Source organism: Euprymna scolopes, chromosome 21 (assembly GCF_053919585.1).
Source record: "Euprymna scolopes isolate OS-2025 chromosome 21, ASM5391958v1, whole genome shotgun sequence".
In the NCBI taxonomy this organism is placed as follows: Eukaryota; Metazoa; Mollusca; class Cephalopoda; order Sepiida; family Sepiolidae; genus Euprymna; species Euprymna scolopes.
In genome coordinates this window covers 72,873,372-72,897,252 of record NC_136502.1, presented here as the reverse complement: position 1 = coordinate 72,897,252, position 23,881 = coordinate 72,873,372, and the positions used below count along the sequence as shown (strand labels likewise).

At 34.3% G+C, this 23,881-nt stretch overlaps 1 protein-coding gene across 1 annotated transcript; it reads left to right on the top strand.

The window, feature by feature from the left end:
• Positions 1-12,561: 12,561 nt before the first annotated feature.
• On the top strand, positions 12,562-23,040 carry LOC145242485 (uncharacterized). Its single transcript, XM_080105542.1, has 2 exons — positions 12,562-12,744; positions 20,298-23,040. The coding sequence occupies exon 2, from the start codon at positions 20,398-20,400 to the stop codon at positions 21,607-21,609; it is 1,212 nt and encodes a 403-aa protein (XP_079961668.1). The 5' UTR covers positions 12,562-12,744; positions 20,298-20,397; the 3' UTR covers positions 21,610-23,040.
• Positions 23,041-23,881: the final 841 nt, after the last annotated feature.

The following is a 23,881-nucleotide window of genomic DNA, read 5'->3' as shown; positions in this document are numbered from 1 at the left end:
ACTGGTCACTATTCATTCATTTCGCATGAATCAGATGATTCTATTGTTGGCATTGGTTTCCCTGATCTTTCTAGTCAATCCTTTCTAGAAAGATATCAAGTACTTATAAAATAAACCACATGAAGGTTGCAAGGTTGCCAACATTCTCAGCGAAACGATTTCTATGAAATTAACGATTCAAACTTGGCACATCTTTTTATAGCTAACTAGCCTGGGTGCCTGGCGTTGTCCGGGTGTTTGGAGGTGTATGTTGAGAGAGGAAAAAAAAAAGCGTGGTAGTAGGCAGGCAGGCTCGAACCCGTACTGCAAAGGAGGAAAAGAACATAGAAAAACAAATGTGACGTCTTTGCTGTTGCGCCCATTGCCAAACTGGAAGTGACAAATGTTTAAATTAAAGCTAGTCAGTCGAAAAGAGGGGATGACTTTTAAAAATATCAGCGAAAAAAGCGACCCCTCCCTGTAGAAAAGTACCCAGTTGAGGGTGAAGGAATTAATGTTTTCAGCCAATTTTTCCATATTTGTTGTCCGAAGGGTCAACCTTCAAAATGATAAGGATCTTGTGAAAATCCGTCGCCTCTGTCAAAAGTTTTAGGCAGACATGCATACATTTAAACAGATAGCTGAGATGTATCTTAAAGATGGCCGCCTGCTGAACCAACTTATCGCACATTCTTGTGCTCCTGTGTTTGGAGATTGGAGATAGCCATTTTGTAGAAGTGTCTGTTTTTATCATTAAATTGGTTTGAAATGAATAAAGTAGAGTCACTAGAGTTCCATATAAAAATACCAACATCTGCTCTATAATTAAATCAACTTTAAGAGTTTCATCAAACAAGATAAGAACCAGAAAGAGTCAAACAAGAATGTAAGACAGGTCGACTCGTTCATATTAGAGAAATTTAATTGTGTCCTTCTTATCCCATAACATTATGTCACGTTTAACAGTTTCATTTTCTAGTTACGTAGCTGTAGGAACTGCATAGTCATAGTGGATGGTGTATAACTTATTTCCAACTGTTCTTTCTGGTACAGTAAAAGTCCTTTAAGTTGGACTTCTTCTAAACCTGGACTTTCTCTAAAATTGAACTGTCTTGTCATTGAAATTGTATTAGCACATTTGATGCAGAGTTGCCGTAAAACTGTTTACATGGTTTAGTCAGATATTGTGCAGAAATGTTAGTATTGGTACTATGTAATTAATGTAGATTAGCTATTGATAATTAATTTACACTAACTGTAATTTTCTTTTTCAGATTGCTATATTTAAAGCAAGCACATTAACAAAAACATGGGGTATATTATGCCCAGCACCAAAGGCTTCTGAACTGAAAGAATCAGAGAATACATCTGGTCTAGAAAAAATTCTTGAAACCAAACGGTTACCGACCAACCATGCTGTTCTTAAATCAGTTAATGCAAATGATGTTGAAATGTGGCTGCAACAAGGTGAGAAAACTACTGATCAATATTCTGAAGGCAGTAATGGTGATGAAAATAGCGACAGCTCCCATTCTCTTGACCCTAATGTAAATAACCAAGAACACTCTGATGAAGCAATATTATGGGATGATGCAGGAAAGTCTATGGAGACGGTTATAAAATTTCTAGAAAAAAGTCCTTACTTTAGTGACAACTATGTTTTGCAAGCAATGTCACTCCGAAGAGATATAATCATAAAGAAGCTACAGAACCAAGAAATTGTAGATTTTCGTGATCACTTACGGAATGCAATGGCAGCGCCCAAGAGCTCAATTGATGAAAATAGAAACTGCAATGAGACTCATTCAATGAATAAATAAAAAAAACTATTTTACATAAATGTATGATTTCTGTAGATGATAACTTATGTAATAAATACCTAACAAGTAAGAGTAGATTTAATTTATTTTCAATGTTTTTGTTCCTGGTAATAATATTTAACAATTCTTACTTGCAATATATCGTAAACTTATCTTAATATATACTTGAAGTATCATATAGCAATGAATTTCATTTACTATTTCTTAATTCTTAGAAAATTAAAGTTAACTGTAGCACATTTTTTATCACGAAACTTGAACAGCATCCTCTAATTTAAATGAAGTAGATGTTCAAATTATAGAAGTTATACTGTATATGTTCCCAAGACTTATTGCTGCATTTGATATTCAACTTTTTACAGATGATCCAATGGAGATAGTTGCACACTCCATTGGGTCACATCATATAATAGCAAAGATGCCTCCGAAAAATCCTCCGAATCAGTTGGAAGGACCGATGCACCAACACCAGTGTCCTGAGTGAGGCTGACATTCCTACTATCACCGCTACTGTTGCTCAACGCCAGCTCAGATGGACTGGTCATGTCCGAATGCCGGATTTCCGCCTCCCAAAACAGATTTTCTACTCTCAGCTTGTTGAGGGAAAGCGTGCCCAGGGTGGCCAAAAGATGAGGTATAAGGACAACATCAAAGTAAATTTAAAGCGGTTTCACATGGACCTTGAGACATGGGAGGACGTGGCTGGGAGCAGGTTGGCATGGAGGAGTGCAGTCCACGAAGGTGCTGCGCTTTATAGCAGTGACCTAAATCAAGCTGCTGAGGATAAGTGCAAGCACAGAAAGGACAGATTATCAACCAGACACACCCAACCCCACCTCACCACCACTACCTTTATCTGCCCAAATTGCACAAGAAAAATTGGGTCTAGGATTGGGCTCTATGCTCACCTGAGGACCCACAGAAGCCACAACGGAGGACAGTCTTACTCGGACACGAGTGACCGCCGATGATGATGGTGATGATGATGATGATAGCTGTCCCTCAGTAGAACATGGCTGGATGTCAGGTGGATTACTCTCTCTACATCTAAGACAACTCATTTTCTTAAAACATTGGTCATCAAGCTTTGATCTTAGTCAGCCATTATAATAATCATCTGCTGAGCAATCCTCTTTTTAGCCAGTCTACAGAGCTTTCTTATCTATATTCCTGATTCAATTCATCAAGAAAATACTTGGCACACTGTAGGTTGGCTCATTCGTCCATTTTTTTATTTTTGGAAGGTTTTAGTATATTTTTGGCGACTCTTTTGGGCTATTTTTATAGCAGGCCTGTTTGTATTTCTATCTCATTTGTAAGACAGTCATGTCCAAAATCTTTGCCCAGTTTCATGATAGAGATTGTTCTGCTAGCTCTTGTGCCTTGATATTAATGTGCCATCTTAAGGTTTAAATTCTGGGGGCTCATCAGATATTCCTCACAATAGTGGAATAATGTTGATAGTCGATTTCTGAGAGATCCATACCTCCATTTTCTGTGGACAGATACAGCCTTTGCAAACATTGATTTCTGTATGTTACTCTGTACAATGTCAAAATTTTCCTAGTTTTAATGTCTAGTTTATTTATGTTTATTTGTGGACAGTCAGTAATATCAAGCTGTATGTTATCACAGACATGGTTGATAGCAGTTACCTTGTTTTTTGTTTATAAGCTTGGTTTTACAAATTTTCCTTACACGGCATACATATTCACTGTCAATTTTTTTCTAACATTTTGGCATGCTGAATTGAACAATTCTCTTCTATTCAAAGGCATTTGACGCCACTATCTTCATCAAGCTGTATGTTCTCCATTTTGATCTTCTCCCTAGCTCTAATGAAGCACTTGGCACATTTGTCTAGGCCCAACTTCATTTCAATATTTTTGAAGGATATATGTATAACCTGCAAAAGTCAACTTGAGTCAGCATTTGAACTGACATACAACTGGAATCTTAGGGAGATATCAATCATACCAGTTACACAGGGCTTATGAAGAAAAACCTGTAGTCCTACCTAACTAATTAACTGATGAACCAAGTGCAAAAGAGATCCAAACAATTGCACTTAAGGGAACAACAAGGATACTAAAAAGAGCTCTCCGCTGGTTTCAATAAAAAGCAGGGCAATGTTGGCAGATGGTTTGGCTGCCTGGTACCCAGTGCTACAATCTTCAAAAAAAGAAAATTAAAAAACAATTAGAGATCATCCGTGAAGAGCAGGTTGTTGACTCTTTTGTTCAGATCTTGTTGAATGACATGGCTTAAGTTGTAGGTACTCCAGCTTTTATTCAGTATTTTACTTAGCTGATCTATCACCAGGCATAATAAGAGTAAAAGGAGATAAGATTTCTCTTCGGATCTTGAGATCAGAAATTGTTATTCTGCCATTGTTGTGTCTTCTTATAATGGTTGTTTGCCACATCTTTATATGTATAACTATGGTCTCATTGATTACTGGATCAACTTTATAAATCAAGGCTCTACAGTAGCCACATGTGGAGCACACAATCATCTGCCTTTTGGCAATTGATCCAAGCATGCTTATGTTCTGCTTCTTTCTACACTCTTCAATGATAGTCCTATTATTAACAATTGATCATTGGTACGAAAACACTTCCTCCTACACTCTGCTTGTTCTTTTTCTTGCTCTGGAGAAGATATGGTCATAAATGCTATCTGCAACTAGGCCAGTAAGAAAGCAGATGGGTTGGTACTTACTGGGGCATGCTGGTGTGGCCTCTTCATCCTTCAATAATCTGATGAAGCAACTACTATAGTAACTATGAAGTGCTGTTAGTTTCTTAAGCCAGAAATTTGGTAGGTTGTCTATGCCAGGGTTTTGTAAATCTGAAATCAATTCAGCTTTTGTTTTATCATTCCAGCTGTTATCTCTGGCATTTATGGCTTGCTTTTATTTGTTTCATTATCCACCTGTTTTAAGGTTCAGTGCATGCGCACAAGTAGTTTACAGGTTCAATCAGAAATGAAAAACACTGCTGTCAACCTGAATCCATCCTTTTCATATTTGTTCATTTTGGAGTTCCTGAAATCTAATAGATCCAAAAGATTATATATATATATATATATATATATATATATATATATATATATATATATATATATATAATAAAAATTACAATTAAATTTACCAAAATGATCCAAGATGGTAAAATTAAAGTATAATATGAATATTAAAGAATTAATATTTATAAAGTTATCTCAGCCAGATGTAAAAGCTCGATAACACCAAATGAGAGACAGAGCTTATAATACGAGCAAACAGTTAATGAAACATGTTAAAAAACACTTTGAAAAAGAGTTAAAAACATATTTAGTCTGAAAAGGAAACACTTGATAAGTGGATAGTCTTTAATCTGCGGAGTTTCGAAGAAATACTTTCCTTCTCATCTTCGAAACTCCGCAGATTAAGGACTATCCACTTATCAAGTGTTTCCTTTTCAGATTAAATATGTTTTTAACTCTTTTTCAAAGTGTTTTTTAACATGTCTTATTAACTGTTTGCTCGTATATATATATATATATATATATTGTCTGTAACATAAGAACATTTTGAAATTACATTTATTCCTGGTGATGAATTCAATCCTGCTCACCTTAATCATTTGTTCTTATCATTGCCAAAGCTTTTAGCCTTTGAGAAATATTTGAACCAAATCCTTATTCATGTGTATCAGTCAATTTACTTGTGAAGCAGTAACTATTATATTTCTGATATGGAGTGTCATTAGTTATAGGTTTAAGACTGGTATCCTCATTATGGATGCTGTATTCGAAACAATTTGGCTGTTAAACTCTCCAACCTTCTTCAAATGCTTTTTGTCATAATTCTTAACCTTCTGGGAATTTCAAACTGTACTCTTTATTTAATCTGGTTTTCTTTCTTTGTGCCATGTTTTAGGATATTATGCATCAATTCATTTGTTTTAGTTTTTATTGGTTCCTTCATTAAAAATTGAACTCATAGGTAGAATTGCAACACTTCGCTGCTTACTAGTGTAAATATCCTGATTGGCGCAAGCATAAAACTTACCTTCCAACTTGTCCAATCAAACACCATCTCTCAAGTGAGTTGAGCATGCAACTAAATAGAGAAAAAGGGTAAACCAAGATTTTCTGGTCTCTTTTCCTTCCTTTCATACTTGAATCCAGAACTGGCAGCATCAGGGGCCTGTTGGTACCAAAAAGATGACTAAAGCCTGTCACACTTAATGAACACACACACATAACAGTTAAATATTCTTTTAATTTCTTTCTAATAATACAAAAAGCAATGAACACTCTCTTTAATAACTTTTAATTAAGAAAATATAATTCATATAATTGAACAAAGTTTTGATACAATATTTCAGACCCATGTGACACAGGGCACTAAAACTGTTGGCATCGGAACCTTTCTATATTTCAACTAAAGTCTTCCTTGCTCTACAAGAACTCCCATACATTCACGAATATTCTATTGCTGTAATCCACTATTCCTAAACATGTATAAAATATCTCTTGTGTGAATGTATGCTTGATTGTCTTCATTTGTTTTGTCTTGGTCTTTTCATTTAACATGTCTATCGTCGTTTTCCCATTATGAACACCCCAAGGCAAAACCCCGAAATTTAACCCTCCAAACTGGTAATTACCTAAGATGGTGACACCATAACTAAGACCACTTCACTATAGAATTCATTTGAGGCAATATGTTTATCTACTAAGTCATGACTGACATAAATATAATAGACTTTGGCCTGTTTACTGAAAAATGACATCATGCTGGAAGTCCCTAGCAAGCAAGATCTGTCAAACAATTAGACTGTTGATAATGAATGAGAGCTTTTTACAAAAACATAAGAAAACTTAAAAACTTGCATACTGAAACTGAACTTAATATAAATTTTAAAAAAAGAAGGAAAAATGAGAATTAATTAAAGAGGGAAATGTTGTGTGTTGTTTCTACAAAACAACATTCCGTAAATAAACATGTTGTTGTTTCATGGATTTAAAAGACTAAAAGTTGTTAAATTTGTTTATTATATACCATTAATGAACAATAATTTGGAAAAAAAAATGGGTCTTTCTTTGTTGGTTTTATTAAAGTCATCCATTGAAAAGTAAAAATATGTTGAAATAAAAAAACGAATTAACATAAACTGTAATTTGAAAGAAGAAAATTTATGCTCCTTTATATGAAAAGTTGTCACCTTAAAGTAAAAAATGGTACAAAACTTTTGGTTAAGAAGTTTTTCATTATTCAGTTGTTCCATGAAGTTCAAATTAGACTCTTTGGTTAGTTCACAGCTTTCTTTATTTGTTCCATACTTTAGGATATATTGTAATAGTTCTTTTTTTTTCTATTAATTCTATCTGAAAATTATGAGTTCATCTCTAGAGAAACAACTAAAGGAAAAAAACAAATAAATTTATTAATACTCAATCGTCTGTTTTCAGAACAATCACAAAGCAATGGTCAGATGGATTGGATCAGACTCAGCATATTATTTCTGATACCTTGTTCGCTAGGTTAAATATATTAAAGCTTAATAAACTCCTGATGGTCAGTCAGCTACATTTGTTAAGAGGAATAATTCTTTAATCTAAAAACAAAGACATATCTTGGGATAGAAAACTAGACGAATGTAGGCCAATTCGAGTAAAGTTGGATGGAAACTATCTTATATATGTGTCACTATCGCTTGTCAGGGAGTGTAGTTTGGTTTGTTCATGCTGTGGGCATGTTTCTGGGGTGGTTGTTATGTCTAGGGTACAGCAACCACTTCCTCAGGGGGAATAAACGATTAAACATAGGCAATAAAAATATCCATTGCATCAGGAGGTTGATATGTGTTTTCTTCAATTTTTCTGTTGGCATCATTACTGGCAGGACTGAAATTGAACGCCTTATAAAACAAGCAAACAAGGCATCTGTTTCATAAAAATAGAATTTTATTTATTTTAACAATTAAGGAGCATTTTAACTCGAGACACATTCCTGACAAAGTCAAAATGCCATCTTTTTTTAGATTGTAGGACTGACCTGAGTCACGCCTAAAAGCCAAGAATTAGGACGAGAATAATAATACCATTCCCAAGAAATAATAGTTTCTTAGTCCCTCTCTTTCTCATAAACCAAACACTAAAATATTTCTTAATAGAAACTAACCCAAACATGCATACACAAATTTCAATAGACCGTTTGAAACCTTACATTGAAAACAAACAAAAATGCACTCAAAATACAACTACAAATGCAAATAAAAAGCCTGATAGTTTACCTCCTGAAAAAGTGCAGGAAAATAAAATAAAAACAAGAACTTCAGGTAGGAGAGTCACATAGAAAAAAGATAATGAATACATTTATTATTAAACTTTAAAAAAAAAAAAAACTCAGTGAATTGGTAGGCAAATATTGAGTCACCCTTAAAAGCCAAGAAATAGGACGAAAATAATACTATTCCAAAGAAATAATAGTTTCTTAGCCCCTCTCTTTCTCTTTCACAAAAACCGGACACAAACCAGAAACTGGTATCCAGAATCCCTCATCATCTTCCTCTCTCTCTTTCTCTTTCTCCTTAACCAATCCCTAGCCAGCACGACAGGCGAGTAGCCAGTACACTCTTAGTCCTGAAATCAATGAGACGTATGTTGCCAGTGAACATTATTAACAAGAGGTGTACTCACTCCAAAATGTAAAAAGGCAAATAAAGTTCTTTCCTTTCAAAGGTTAACATTTGTATTACTTTTATTATTCCAACTACAATTAATGAAGACAAGTGCCAGCCAGTGTTACAAGATCATCTGCGACCATCTCCAAATTCCAACTTTTTCAACCCAGCTACAATGGTGTCTTGCTTCAATTTTTACATCCATCGCCAACTGCAATTAGATTCCAACTGAATAATACTTTTTCTCTCTTCGAGACAGAGAGATACACACCAAAAACAAAGAGACTGAAATGTTATTTTGCTTTTCAAATTCTGATGTCAGCGAAGCAAATTTGACTTTTTTCATGTGTGTAGCCTGATTGTGAGATTTTATAAACATCTGTCAATCTTCAGGTTGGATGTGTGCTGATATTTTGAGACAAAAATAGCACCAACTTTATTTTACATATCTTTCCCTGAGGACAAGAAAATACAGGAAGAAGTCCTTCACATGTGGGGAACTTAAAAACTCCTCCAAAAAGGACTCTCCATCATTGTGCCACAAATATGAAAAGGATTTTAACAATGGAAGTTGAATGGAATCAATCCTCAAGACCATAAAGCTTGAAGATTGTTGATTGCCAAAAAAATATCACCTCCCTGACCAAGGGAAATAAAACAATAAAATGAATATTTATTTATGCATGTAATAAACAACCATGTTCTTAATAAAAAAAAATAAATAGATTTAATTTTGTTTTCATTTATACAACATATCTGGAAAAAAGAACACAAAATAAGAAAAATTTGATAATTTTTTATATTCTTTCATTTCAGAATCATTTAAAGAGCGGTAACGTACAATGATGTAATATAAAAAGAGAAAAAAATGAAATTGGCAGCACTCCCATGACATTCATGTTATTAGCATGATTTATGGACTTTGACTCTTTGCTGCCAAACACTCGACTCATTCTCTTCTACAATTCGCCCTTCTTATTGCATCCATTCCTCTTGTATGCAAATTATATTTTAAAGCTACATGCCCCCTTGAACTTTAAAGATCATTTCACATTTTATATACATCTTACATGTCTAGTGTTTTATACATGGCCAGACCCAACCAGCCCTTGATACACGACAAGACATAGCTAACCCTTGATACACAGCCACACATAGCTGGTCCTCGATACACGGCTAGATACAGCTAGTCTTTGATCGATGGTCAGACACAGCTAGCTCTCAATACATGGCCCTAGTTGTTTCCATCTACTATTGATGAATTTGCGGTCTGAATCTTCATGGATGACTGGAAAGCACTGAAATATTGAAAGAGAGTGAGCTGCATTATGATGATTTGTACTGGGTTAAAAAAAACATTTGGAAATCATAGTTGCAGCTCAATACCCCTTGAATACTTCGAAGATCATAAGCTGAAGAATTGTGGTGAAGATGTGGGACCCTCTCCCCCAATTAGATTTAGATTTTACTGTTTTAGATGATAACACCCTGAAAAACTTAGTGAAAAGAAAATTACAAAAAACACAATTATTTTAGAACTTAACACACCACTCAATAAGTAACAAATAAAACAACCACTTTAATGCAAAATTCAACTTTATTCATCAACATGGTCGCCTTCTTCTAGGGTGATAATCCGATTTTGACTATTCAATGCCTTTTCTGTAGAATGATTTGTCTTTGGCCTGAAATTACACCTCAATTCCTGACATCACTTCTTCATTACATCCATATCTCTTTCTCTGAAGAATTCTTTTGACGTCTTCAAACAGCAAGTAGTTGCTGAGGGGGTGGGGAAAGGTTTGGACAATAATGAGTGTAAAAACAATTCGACATGCAATTTATGTAGCTTTGGGGATCCTTTTATAAGTTTTGGAATCTAATGGTAAACTTTAACCAAATCTAGTTTTAAGAATGTCTTACAATTGTGCAAAGACAGAACAAAATGTATGTTTAGAATTGGGTACTGACCAGGTACTCTCATGGCATTCAGTTGTTGATCATCCCCAGTCGGATGTCACTTCCCAGTTTTCTTTGGGATCAAATGCAAAGGGGAAGCTGAATCCACTGTCAAAAACTTTGCCCACTCTTTATCTATGCCTAAATCAAAACGTAGATTCCATGAACAAAGCTTCTTTCTTAGAACTGCACGCCCGTGGAACTCTGTTCCATCTGCCTGCTTCCCACCTGACTACAACCTGAATGTCCAAGTCCAACGTAAACAAATTCCTCATGAACCGCCCCCTTAAGTAGACACTTTATTAAATCTCCACACTAACGTACTGTACTTACAATAACCCTTATCCCTGAGTGGCTTCCGGGCCTTGATAAGTGGTGACCACCTTGTAAAAAACACACACACACACACACACACACACACAATTCTGAGGCAACACGTTTAGGACTACAGAACACAATGTGAAAGATCGTTGGTACATCTCTGAGTAAAAACCAGTGTGATTATGCAGAGAGTCTAATGTGAATGTATAGCGTTGCAGGTTTGGTCTATTCAGTCACAGCAGAGTAGTAAGTATTGTGGTGGGGCAAGAACCATGAAATTATCTGTAAGCAACAGAAGCAACTGTTACATTTTGGCGAGTAGACAACAGATCTAATCCAAGCAGATTATATACCTCAGAGGGAACAGGGTCGCGGCAGAGAATAAGTTGTATATACCTAATGGCACGATGCTGTCACTTGATGTAAAGAGCTAACAAGAATGAAAGCAAAAACAGGAGACGCCTATTGACTTTAGTCTTGAAAAGACCAAGGATTGCATTGGCAGTGTGATATCTACTAAGGATGATAGCACAACGTTAATACAGTGTTAACTCTTTATAACAATACTAGAAGAATACCCATCCCAGGATGGGTAAAATAAATTCCCTGAACAAACCGGTTTTGCACAACTGGGTTTGTATTACTGTACACATAGATTAAAAAAAGTTGTCAAAAAACAAATATATAACAAATAAATGTTATCAAAGGCAAGATAAGTTACTTTTCTACCAAACTGGATATATTTTTTGTGTTTTTATTCAATGTAACATGTTTATTCAGCTTGAAAAACGTACATTGTTTACCGATGTATTGGAAAATTCAAAATGGCGCCCGATTCTCTTTAACACGGTAAGTTTGGAAAAATGTGTTATAAATAATAAACTAGACAAAATACTATTAAAAAACCACCGAATATATGTCAAGTTATGTCACGGTAACATATATTGAGCTAAGATCTAACAGTATTTTGTCTAGTTTATTATTTATAACACTTTTTCCCAAACTTATCGTGTTAAAGAGAGATTCGGGCACCATTTTGAATTTTCCAATACATCGGTAAACACTGTATGCTTTTCGAGCTGAATAAACATGTTGAATTGAATAAAAACACGAAAATTATATCCAGTTTGGTAGAAAAGTAACTTATCTTGATTTTGATAACATTTATTTGTTATATATTTGTTTTTTGACAACTTTTTCGAATCTATGTGTACAGTAATACAAACCCAGAAATCCTTCTAAACTGAGGCAATTTTATTTTTTGTCTCAATTCAAAGTACCCCTTTTCAGGGCGCTGAATTTTCCCCACAATAAAAACCGATTTTGTCTGATTCTGCCCTCGTGGGGAGGCAAGTAAATACAAAGTTCTTTTTCTTTTTATTTATTGGACAAAACAAAATACCAAGTTATTTTTTAAAAAGAAGAAATTGATATAAATTAAATCTTTATTGGTATTTTTTACTGTTACTAAATCTTAAATTACAAAGTAAATTTTAAATCGAAAACTCATTCTATCTGTAATTCTACAATTATATTATAGAATTTTATTTATTAAATTATAAAATAACGTCTTCTGAAAGAATTTGGGAGGTTGGAACACACACGAACGAAATTGGAATACTCTTAATTTATGCAAATGCGCTTATGGTTAAATGATTTAATTTTAATAAATTATTTTAGGGACACTGTATGAAGCTAGTTATTTTTAAGTACATTAAAGGAGGAGGAAAGAAACTAATGTCAGCTCCTTTACCACTATAGGGTTGCCACTTACCAGTTACCGCTATAGTGTGTTAAAAACGTTTTATACTGAAAGTGATGACGTCATTTGTTGGTTGGAGAATGTTTGCGAAAAAAGATAACGCTTAATTAAAATTCATCTGCGGAGCGGCTTTGTTGAATTGCTTTTTGTTTCCGCGGATCAAATATACTGTTTTTAATGCTTCCCAAAGTTTTAACTAAATCGTTGTGTTTGTCATTTCGGACGCAAGGTAACACAAAAATGCCTGACTTTTTATGCCTATTTTTGTTGTGATAATCAAATAAGATTTTCTTCACATACAATAAAAAACAACAAAAGACAAAATCAAAAACAACGGAAGTAAAGTTATGCCACAAAAAAGTCGGTAATATAGCAAATTTGGTAAAATTTATTTATTTACGTTTTGTTTCTCGCATTGAAAAGGATATATTGAAGCGATTGACTTCCAAAATGACTGCCAAATTATAACGATTAGTCGGTTTGTTTGTCACCAGCGCCAGCGGTGACTGAGGAAAATTTCGCCTTTTTTATATTGCAAATATTAAAAGCATATTTTCCCTTACTCCTGGCACCAGCCCTCACATCGGGTGGCACTGTTTAATTAAAAAAAAAAAAAAAAAAAAAAACAGAAAATTTGGATTTTATCTTTATTTTATATATTATTTATGAATTTCCAAGATTATAGAAAATTTTACAAGAATTAGAAAAATTATTTGCAAAATAATTCGCAATCAATCTGCAAAAATCAGGAGAAAAAAACATTTGCAAAATTAAAAACAAAATGAAATACACAAAAATGTATGACAACATAATACGGTGAATTAATTTTCCTGTTACCGCTTGGAAAATCAGACTAAACTAATCGAGGGTTTGTTTAACTATACACATAGATTCGAAAAAGTTGTCACAAAGCAAATATATAACAAATAAATGTTATCAAAGGCAAGATAAGTTACTTTTCTACCTAACCGGGTATGTTTTTAGTGTTTTTATTTAATGTAACATGTTTATTCAGCTCGAAAAAGTACGGTGTTTACAGTCGGGCGGGTGCCATTTGGAATTTTCCAATACATCGGTAAACAATGTATGTTTTTCGAGTTGAATAAACATGTTACATTAAATAAAAACACAAAAAAACATACCCGGTTAGGTAGAAAAGTAACTTATCTTGCCTTTGATAACATTTATTTGTTCTATATTTGTTTCGTGTGAACTTTTTCGAATCTTTGTGTACAGTAAAACAAACCCCTAAAGCTACATTTTTAATTTTTGCCATAAAACCAAGTTCTTTTTTAAATTAAAATTCATAAATGACAAAGGAAATAAAATGACAACGGTGACGGGGTTCTAATTTATATGTAAATAACTATTTTCCCCGTGTTGCCTAAAAGTTGTTTTTTTTACTTTCATTTTTGTTTCGCTTTTATTGGGGGTGTAAAACTGTAGCCCCAACATTATATATTATCCCCACCCCAAAACAAGGAGTATACTTGTAAAAAAAATGGGCACATAGAGGATTTCAATTTTGAGGAGTCAGTTCTGAATATTAATGGAGGATCCCAAGTCCCGGAAATAATCGAAACAGTTTACAATTATAAAGCAGCAACAAAATGTAAAAGACAGCCAATCAGATTGGTTAGGGTTTATTTTGGATGGATCCGTTGATCTCGTTAGAAGAAGGATAATTGATATTAACCTGTGCTACTGACCTCGTACGTCATAGCACCAAACCAGTAAGAGAGAGAAGTCTTCTTAGTCCTACTCAACAGTCTTCTTTGTGACTGAAACAAATTATCCGGTTTACAAACTTTGCTTAAGGAGTAGGTAGATTGCCTATCACCCGGCTTTCATACTTTTTTGGCTATTAGCTAGGCACAGAGGTGCGATAACAAGGACTCAGCAAAGACACCCAGTACTTGGCCTTGTTTCCCGACTCAGGCAATTAATTCTACCCCCTACTTCCATATTCTCTTCCTCTAAAACTGGACATCTTGGGGGTGCTTGCTTGCCACAACTAGTCTGGGCCACTTTTGTCTGACGGGTTTGAGGGTACTAGTTTAACAGTTTGTCTGGCTGTTGTATTCTGACTGACAGTACTCTTAAGTAGCTCTTAAAGTGGTTGCTCTATCATCAATTATATAATATCGAGATGGTTGTAGTGCCATGTCACACATGGAAAGGGACCCTGCACCCATTTCCGGTGGGCTTTTCTGAGGCCACAAATCCTATAGATGACAAGTCGGCTAATAGTCTACTTGTGTATGCATGTTTGGTATACGCCCACTTTGTCCAACTCCTTTTATCCTAAAACTGAAATTATTAAATAAAATGACATCCAAAACACAAGATATGATCAACCCAGACACATACTCAAACAAAACCAATTTGCTTCCTTCTCTGAGGCTCACATTCACAAATATCCGTCGGCTTAGAACTAACTTTAATGATGTAGAATCATTTCTCCTATCAAACTTCCCAGATATCTTAGCATTAAGTGAAATTAACTACTTTTATATGTCTGCTCCCCCCCTCCAACACTTTGCTGTAAGAATTCAAATAGGCACAAATTTGGAGTCTATGTTCATAACACCTTCCACTTGACTAGAGAATCCAAACTAGAATCAGTCAACCAGGCCTTTATGTGCTTCAGACTAACCTTGCAACATAGTGTTAGTTACTTATATTTTCTCTGCTATTCTCCTTCGACCTAGGACTGAACTCTAAAAAAACACTTCTCTGACAGCATAAATGCAACATTCTCCTTAGATACAAGTGCTCGAGTTTTTTTGTTATTTCTTACAAAGGAGTCACGGCTTATTAAGGCCCTAAGGCCACTCAAGGATAAAGGTTAATAAGTGTACAGTAGTCAATCGAAACATGTAGTAATTGTTAGTAGTGAAAATTTGGTAAATTGGATAACTTAAGTGGATGGCTTATCAAAAATTTGTTTACCTTGAACTTGAGGACGACCATATTGTAGTCAGTTGGAAAACAGAAAAACGAAACAGAGTTCCACAGGCGTGCAGATCTAAGAAAGAAGCTTTGTTCATGGAATACGTTTAGGTTTAGGCACAGATAAAGAGTGTGGGAAATTATTGATAGTAGTTTAAGATAGATGAGTGTTTTTCATGAAAGTCAGGCCATATACTGGAGCTCAGACAGTACATGTACTTGGTGATTTTTATGCCAACAAATTACCTTCTCCCAAATTTCCCTTTGTGGACAGAAGCCACACTCAATGATTTGAAAATCATCCCTTCTCATGTTCATGATATAAAAAACCTAGACACAATATAGGCATGTGGACCTGATCTTCTCTGTACTATACTAGTAACAAAAAGCTCCACTGAGGTTGCTCCCAACTCTATAACAAATAACTTACCAAATCTTGCTTTCTTGACTGCTGGAAAATTACTTCTGTGGTACCACTATTCAAAAACTCTGGTGAAAGAACTGACCCACTCAATTATCACCCCATTAGCCTCCTTCCGCTCTTCGCTAAAAGCTTTGAGTCCTTAATCAATCGAATACTAATCCACCACATCATAGATATTAAACTTCTTTCTGACTTACAGTATGGATTTAGACAAATCCCTTCTACTGCAGATATCTTAACTGTAATCTTTGAATGCATATATCATGCACTGCAGAAGGCAGTTGAAGCTAGGGCATTAGCCCTTGATATATCGAAGACTTTTAACAAAGTTTGGTACAAAAGTCTTCTCATGAAAATCAAATCATATGGTATTACTGGATGAATACTTAATATAATCAAATAATTGTTAGACAAGGGAAAATTATAGGTTGTCCTCGATGGTTGTACATTAAAATAGCATGATATAAATACGGACGTGCTACAGGGGTCGATCCTTGGACCTTTTTTATTCTTCATATTCATAAACGACCTCCCTGATAAAATTGTCTCTGAGATGAGTATATTTGCTGATGATACTATGCTCTATAACAGATGAGGGGAAAATGAATGAACATATATCAAAGGCAATGGTTGAAACCTTAGAAAATGCTGTCCGATCTGTAGTGAAATGGGAGATATAAATGTACGGTAACATTCAATGCTGCCAAGACAAAGCTACTTTCCTTTAACAATTGCAAGAAACCTTCTCAATTACTGATTGGCATAACTAATGATATGTTATCTGAAATCTCTTTATTTAAACTCTTTGACTTAACATTCACAGGCAACATGAATTGGAACAAATACATTGAAGACATTGCCAAGGTTGCTGCAAAGAAGATGTGTTCTCTATCATGCTGAAAACTACTCGTACATGAGAATATTTTATATCACTACAAATGCACATTGTTGCCACATCTGATACATCTTTCTTGCTGTCTCTCGCTCTAAGACAGGGTCTAGAAAAGAGTCTAACCTAATAGATCCTGCACTGTCGATCAAACTCCAACCCCTGTCCTATTGCTGCACTGTTGCATCCCTGTACCTATTCTCCAAGTGCTATGTGGGGTGTGCTCTGACAAACTCGTAACACTTGTGCCCCCTCAACATAAATACACAACTAACCTGTCAAGCAACAAAATCCCACCCCTCCACTGTAAAAATCCTTAGATGCCGGAAAGCTTTATATGGTATCAGTGGTTTTCTCCCTCAAACTGCTAGACTTTGGAATTCCTTCCCGGTTTCCTACTTCCCTGACTATACTGACATGCAGAAGTGTAATGTGAACAGACTCACTGCTCAACTCCCTACAGTGTACCTATTGATATGGTTCCAAACAGTAGCCCTATACATCCAAGTGGCACTATGCCTTGTTTGAGGTGAATAAGAATTTAAAAAAAACAATTTTTTAGTTGATAAAAAAATAAGTTGAAAAAACTTACTAAAAAAACAGAATGAAGGTGGTTTTCAAATCGTAAACTGTTTCAGCAATTTCCAGAACTGATTCAGGATACTCAGAACCGACTCCATTAAAATCTAAATCTTATGGGTGCTCATTCCTTACAAGTATGAAAGTGAGATTGTACTTCTTTAGGCAATTACATAAAATATCTGTCTATAACAAAAATTTAATCTCTCAAGTAAATCACCCCCAAAGTTAGATTCTACATTTTTTAGACAGCTATGTGTGAACACTCTGAAAAACTTGGCAGAAAGAAAGCCAAAAACAATTATTTTAGAATTTAGATTGAGAGATCAATTTGACATAAATATGTCTGAGGTATTCTAACTTGTTTTTATCAGTGACACTAAGTTATCACTCCTTAAAATTAGTGAAAAATAAAAATTTGGCTTCATTTGTATTGTTTTTAAAGTTTCTATTTACTTGCCTCTCTATTAGACACATAGTTGTTTCTTATGTGGGGAATGTCTTTCTCCCCTATAAGTTACTTTTCTACCTAACTGGATATTTTTTTAGTGTTTTTATTTAATGTAACATGTTTATTCAGCTCGAAAAACATACAGTGTTTACCAATGTATTGGAAAATTAAAAATGGCAACCGACTCTGATGATAAGTTTTGGAAAAGGAGTTAAAAATATAACACTAGATAAAATACTGTTATAAACTCGCTCAATATATTTTACCGTGACATAGGCTGACACATATTCAAACTGGACCCTTTATTTAGGCTAACTTTTTTTTTACTCCCATGATTTAAGATATGTTGCATCCATTCATTTGTTTTATTTTTCATTAGATTCTTCATCAGGGATTGAACTGACAAGCTTTAAGTAGAATTCAGTTTAAATAATGCATTTATCTTTTCATATTATTTGGATTCTTCGGACTACTGTTCTCATCTTGAGTGTTATTTTCACAATGTTTCGGTTGATGTAACCTCCAACCTTTTCCAGGTGTATCTTGTCAAACTCAGGAATCTTTGATGAACACAGTAAGTTTGGGAAAAGGAGTTAAAAATAAAAAACTATACAAAATACTGTTAAAAACACACCGAAAAAATATGCAGTCTTGCCTTTGATAACATTTATTTGTTATATATTTGTTTTATGACAACTTTTTCAAATCTATGTGTGTATGGAAAACAAACCTGAGAAAATAATAACAAAAAATGAAATAAAATAAAAACAAGCACAAAATAAAAGTATGAATCAAATTTATCCCCCCCCCCCCAATTTTTTTAAATAAATACACGCACAATTAAAAAAAAAAGTTTGAGATATATACGGAAAAAGTGAAAGAAAATGCTTTCAAAGAGCAATCATTAAATAAAAACACCATTTACACAGGGTCCACGTTCCCCATGAACTACCCATGTATTTATAAGATAAAACACAAGAAAATATGTTAACTAAAATTTAATGTAGTCTTTATTTTTAGTTCATATCAAGACTTTCATTAAAACTGATTAGTTAATGAATTTTTAAGATGAATTAGTCTCAGGAGAATATGTCGGGGAATATGTCTCGAGAGAGAACAGAAAATTTCCTATTTCTTTTCCCATTTCAGTCATGTAAATTATTTACAATTGAAATGTTATAAAACAAACAAAAACAAAAAAGTTTTAAATATATTTCAAAGAAATAAATTATGCCCGGTGCTAAAATATACAATTCATCAATCGTTTTAGTTAAATAAAAAAAATTTAAAAAAAACTGTCTTGGAAAATGCTTCAAAGTTTAAAATATTTGAAAATACTCAATGAAAAGTTTTATTTATTATTAAAAGAATAGACTGAAAAATATTCTCATATAAAAATTGTTTGTTTTGCTGTTTAAAAAAATAAATAAAATGAAATATGCGATTTTCTTCGATAGACATGTAAGAAAATTTCAAAAACAAGTTCACTTACTGTTTGTTAGATTAAAATTATCCCAATGTGCAATTATTGCAATTATATAACTATCTAAATGGAGAATTGTTCTTTTTCTTTAGAAAAAAAAATACATGTTTGAACTACCTTCATAAAATTACCACAGCCAATATACAAGGGGCAATGAAAAATATTTTTTTATGGCTATTAGCGTGATCACATGGTTGAACACAAGAAACTTCAGGCATCATATACCTACATGTTGATCTGGTAATGACGTCACGTTGTCATGTTCACTGGCATTCACTCTCGGTAGAACACACAGCACAGCCCGATTACTTGAAAATTATGGCCCATTTTATCACTGGACATAAAACTTACAGATAAGTAGCCCACCATCTGGAATGACTATAATTTCTGTAAAGTCTCAGCCCCCCCCCCCCCCCAATCACACCATGTCACCTCGTCTTTAAGGAGACATTATTATTTCAAAAAGCCATCAGATTTCTTGAGTGGTCTTTCTTTTCTTAGCAAAATATATATCCTATTGCAGGTGTGCCATCCATAACATCTATGTATCCTATTAAACCTGCAGCATTGCATATGTTTATATGCTTTCAGGTAATCAGTCAGTACTAAGTAGATAACGTTTGCTTCCCTACTTCATCTTAGATATCTCCGTTTTCTCCACGTCTGCAGACTAAACCTAAGAATGATATTTAATGTATCACTGATGATATTTAATGTATCATTAATGATATTTAATGTATCACTGATTATATTTAATGTATCACTGATTATATTTAATGTATCATTGATGATATTTAATGTATCACTAATGATATTTAATGTATCACTGACGATATTTAATGTATCACTGATGTTTTAACAGATGGATTTTACTACTATTATCATATGTTCATTTTTGCATCATTTTTTTTTAATGCTAATTGTTGGTTTACATTCCAGATTTTCGTAATTATTTTGTATTCAATTCTTTTAAAATCTTTTTCTTTCGTTTTTTTTTTTTATAGATGCCTGAATTACGAAAACTTTTGATTGGTGCTGTTCTCGCTATTCCAGAATAAGAATCATAATAATTGCACTGGCAGCAGATGTTATCCATTTGAAAACATGGAGATGCCAACCTCGAGCCAGTTAAATGCTCAGCAGCAAAATGATTCACCTGAAAAGGCAGTACTAGAGGAACTTGAGGAGATCTCTGACAATGAAAGCGTTGACAGTGACGCAACCATCGAGCCATATTCCGAAGAACCTGAGGTGGAAAAACCCTTCAAGTGTGAGAAATGTGAAAAGGCATTTCAGACAAACAAACTGTTGGATGCACACCTTGAGTTGCACGAGACAAAAAAGGTTTTCCAGTGCAAGGTCTGTTCCAAAGACTTTGCGAAACGTTGTCGTTTGGAAATTCATCTCCGAACGCATACTGGAGAAAGGCCGTTTAATTGTGACATTTGTGGGAAGGATTTTTCTGAGAAAGGAAGTGTGAAGCGACATCGGAAAGTTCATACGGGAGAGAAACCTTATCACTGTAATGTGTGTGGGCGGGACTTTGCTGAAAATGGAAGTTTGATAAAACATTCTCGCACGCACACGGATGAGAAGCCGTTTGCGTGTGATATTTGCGGTGAAAAGTTTGCTCGACGCGATCATTTGCCGCATCATCGACGCATCCACACCGGTGAAAAACCATATCACTGCAGCATCTGCGGTAAAAACTTTACCGTTGACAGCAGCTTGAAACGACATTTACGACGACATACAGGTATTAAACCATACCTCTGCAAAATCTGTTACATGGAACTTGCAACACAAAGTAGTTACAAACGTCACTTACAGATGCACAGCAGGGGAAAGCCGTTCTGCTGTAAAGTGTGTAACAAAAAGTTCCCGACCGATAAAACGTTGCAGAGACATTCGTTGGTGCACACGCGAGAACCGTTCAGCTGCAAATTCTGTGGCCAGACGTACGTGCGCAAGTACAGTCTACAGATCCACTTAAGAACTCACACTGGGGAGAGACCGTTTCAGTGTGACGTGTGCAGCAAAGCGTTTGCATTACGGTCAACACTCATGTTTCATATGAAGACCCACACGGGCGAAAAGCTTTTTGCCTGCGAGGTCTGCGGCAAGCGGTTTCCGTTGAACAAAAGGTTGAAAGTTCACATGCGTATCCACACGGGCGACATGTTCGAGTGCCATCTTTGCGAGAAAAAGTTTTGCCAGAACAGTTATCTTCGCATCCACCTAAAACGACATGAGAAAGAGAAATACACGGAGCAAAGAAATCAACAGCTAATAATGCCCGTCTTCACTTCACTCTAGAAAATTCCTCAACCAACTGTTTCATATCCAGTAGACACATGACTAAGTAGATAAATGCTTCTGAATTATTGAAATAAACATTGATTATTCATATTGTTTGAATCTTTGGTGCAAGGTGACTCTTAAATACAACTGTGAATTACTTAACACTTCTACCCAGTTATGGCTGATGGAACGAGAGTATGCTACCCTCGTTAATGAAATAAAGGGGTCTTTTCAAAATTCCATGCAAATTCCTGAATTTTATAGAAAGATTTTCGAGTTCAACAGAAAGATTCCTGAGTTCGGCAAGATACACCTGAAGAAGATTGGAGATTACATCGATCGAAACATTGTGAAAATAACACTCAAGATGAGAACAGTAGTCCGAAGAATCCGAATAATATGAAAAGATAAATGCATTATTTAAACTGAATTCTACTTAAAGCTTGTCAGTTCAATCCCTGATGAAGGATCTAATGAAAAATAAAACAAATGAATGGATGCAACATATCTTAAAGATGGCTGAGGATTCCAGCAGCCAAAGTGTTACAGTATCCCTGATGGGGATATCTGTCTGAAACCAGTAACTAATGATACCTCTTATCAGGAATATAATAGTTACCGCATCACATGTAAATTGATCTGATGTATATTTGAAATCATTGAACAAGAAATTATTCTCATTGTGTAGATTAAATAAATGATTTAGTTCAAGCATTTCTCAAAAATTATGAACTTTCTCCGTGATAATGAAGTTAGGGTTAGGCTTTTAGTTTCTCAACAAGGTGATCAGAATCCAATTCATCACGTAGAATATATGTCATTTCAGGCTGTCCTTATGTTACAGACAATGTATATATATATATATAATTTTTTCATTGTATATACGAAAAAGAATCCATTTTTCACATATTTCTCTGAGCTAATTAACAAAAGATATATATTTAAAAATGTTTCATCACTTTTGGCAAATATTTTTCTGTTTTTAAAAACAAAAATTTCATTCATAATTGATTTTTTTTTAATTTCATATTTAATGAACATATTATAAGTTGAGTCGAAGGAGTTAATTCTCTCAAAAGCCTATGTCATCTTCCTACAACCAATAACTTCTGGAAGAAATCTAATCAATTTTTCAAATTTCACTGCTCTCACTTTCACTCTTCCTCTCTGATGAATGATTTTCTTCAATTGAATTTTATTTGACTTACACAATCACGTTTCCACAGCGTGCTCATAATCTGTGTTTTTATAACATTTGATGCGATGATCAAAGTGATAGGATACCAGCCTATTGAAAACATGATTCAGAGTACAATTTCTATCTAAGGATGGAGATATTTTTACATTTATTCTTATTTTTTAATTGCAGTTGACTTTTTACTTTGATGAAGTGGGAAGAAAAAAATAAAAGATCCACTTATAAAAAAATAAAAGATCCACTTATCATCCAGTTATTTGTGTTCCTTACATATTGAGAAAACAGATTTTTAAACTAATGAATTCTGGGTAACGTTGGATTGTATAGTTAGATTATTTGTGTTTTCATGAATGTGTATAAACATGTACATATGTGGGTGTATCGATAAATGTGTATGGACATATGTGTGCAATCATACATACACAAATACACATAAGAAACGCCTACATTACTTTTAATAAAATCATAGGGTGATGGGTAGGTACAGTTAGTTAAGTAATATTAATTTCATGTTCTTGATTTTTTTTTTTAACACAAGTTACATTAGTAGTTGAGATGAACCCATGCACCAAAACTCAGGCAAAGGCTATGTGCAGTATAGTTTTTGTAGTGTTTTCCTGGATGTTAAAATACAAACGTTTATTTTCTTTTGTTTTAAAAATTATTATTTCATTGAACATGTTAAAAAAATGTCATTTTTTTTACTATTGAATATATAATATCTTGGTGTTGATATTACATGATGATGGTGTTAAAATTCAGTTCGATTCAATAAAAAAAGTCAAGTATGCTTCAATAGCCATTTAGGGAAGAGAGAGAGGTGACACCTGTTTAATTTCGACTTAAATTTGGTGCATCATTAGGGCATTTATTACATCTGAAAATCCATTCCAATCCTGATCGAGAAAACAGCAACCCACCTCTGGTTCAATCGAAATCTGCACTGAAACAGTTTCTGGTAATGCTTACACTATCCTTTTTCTCTTGTGGAAGTGAATAGTAAGTCCTGATTGAGATCATTATTGCCATTGAAGAGATTCTAAGCCAAAATGAGATCACCGTGTAAACATCAGCATCTAACAAAAAATA

Excerpts from the sequence above, each read along its gene's own strand:
- LOC145242485 (XM_080105542.1), top strand. The coding sequence starts at position 20,398 with ATGGAGATGCCAACCTCGAGCCAGTTAAATGCTCAGCAGCAAAATGAT.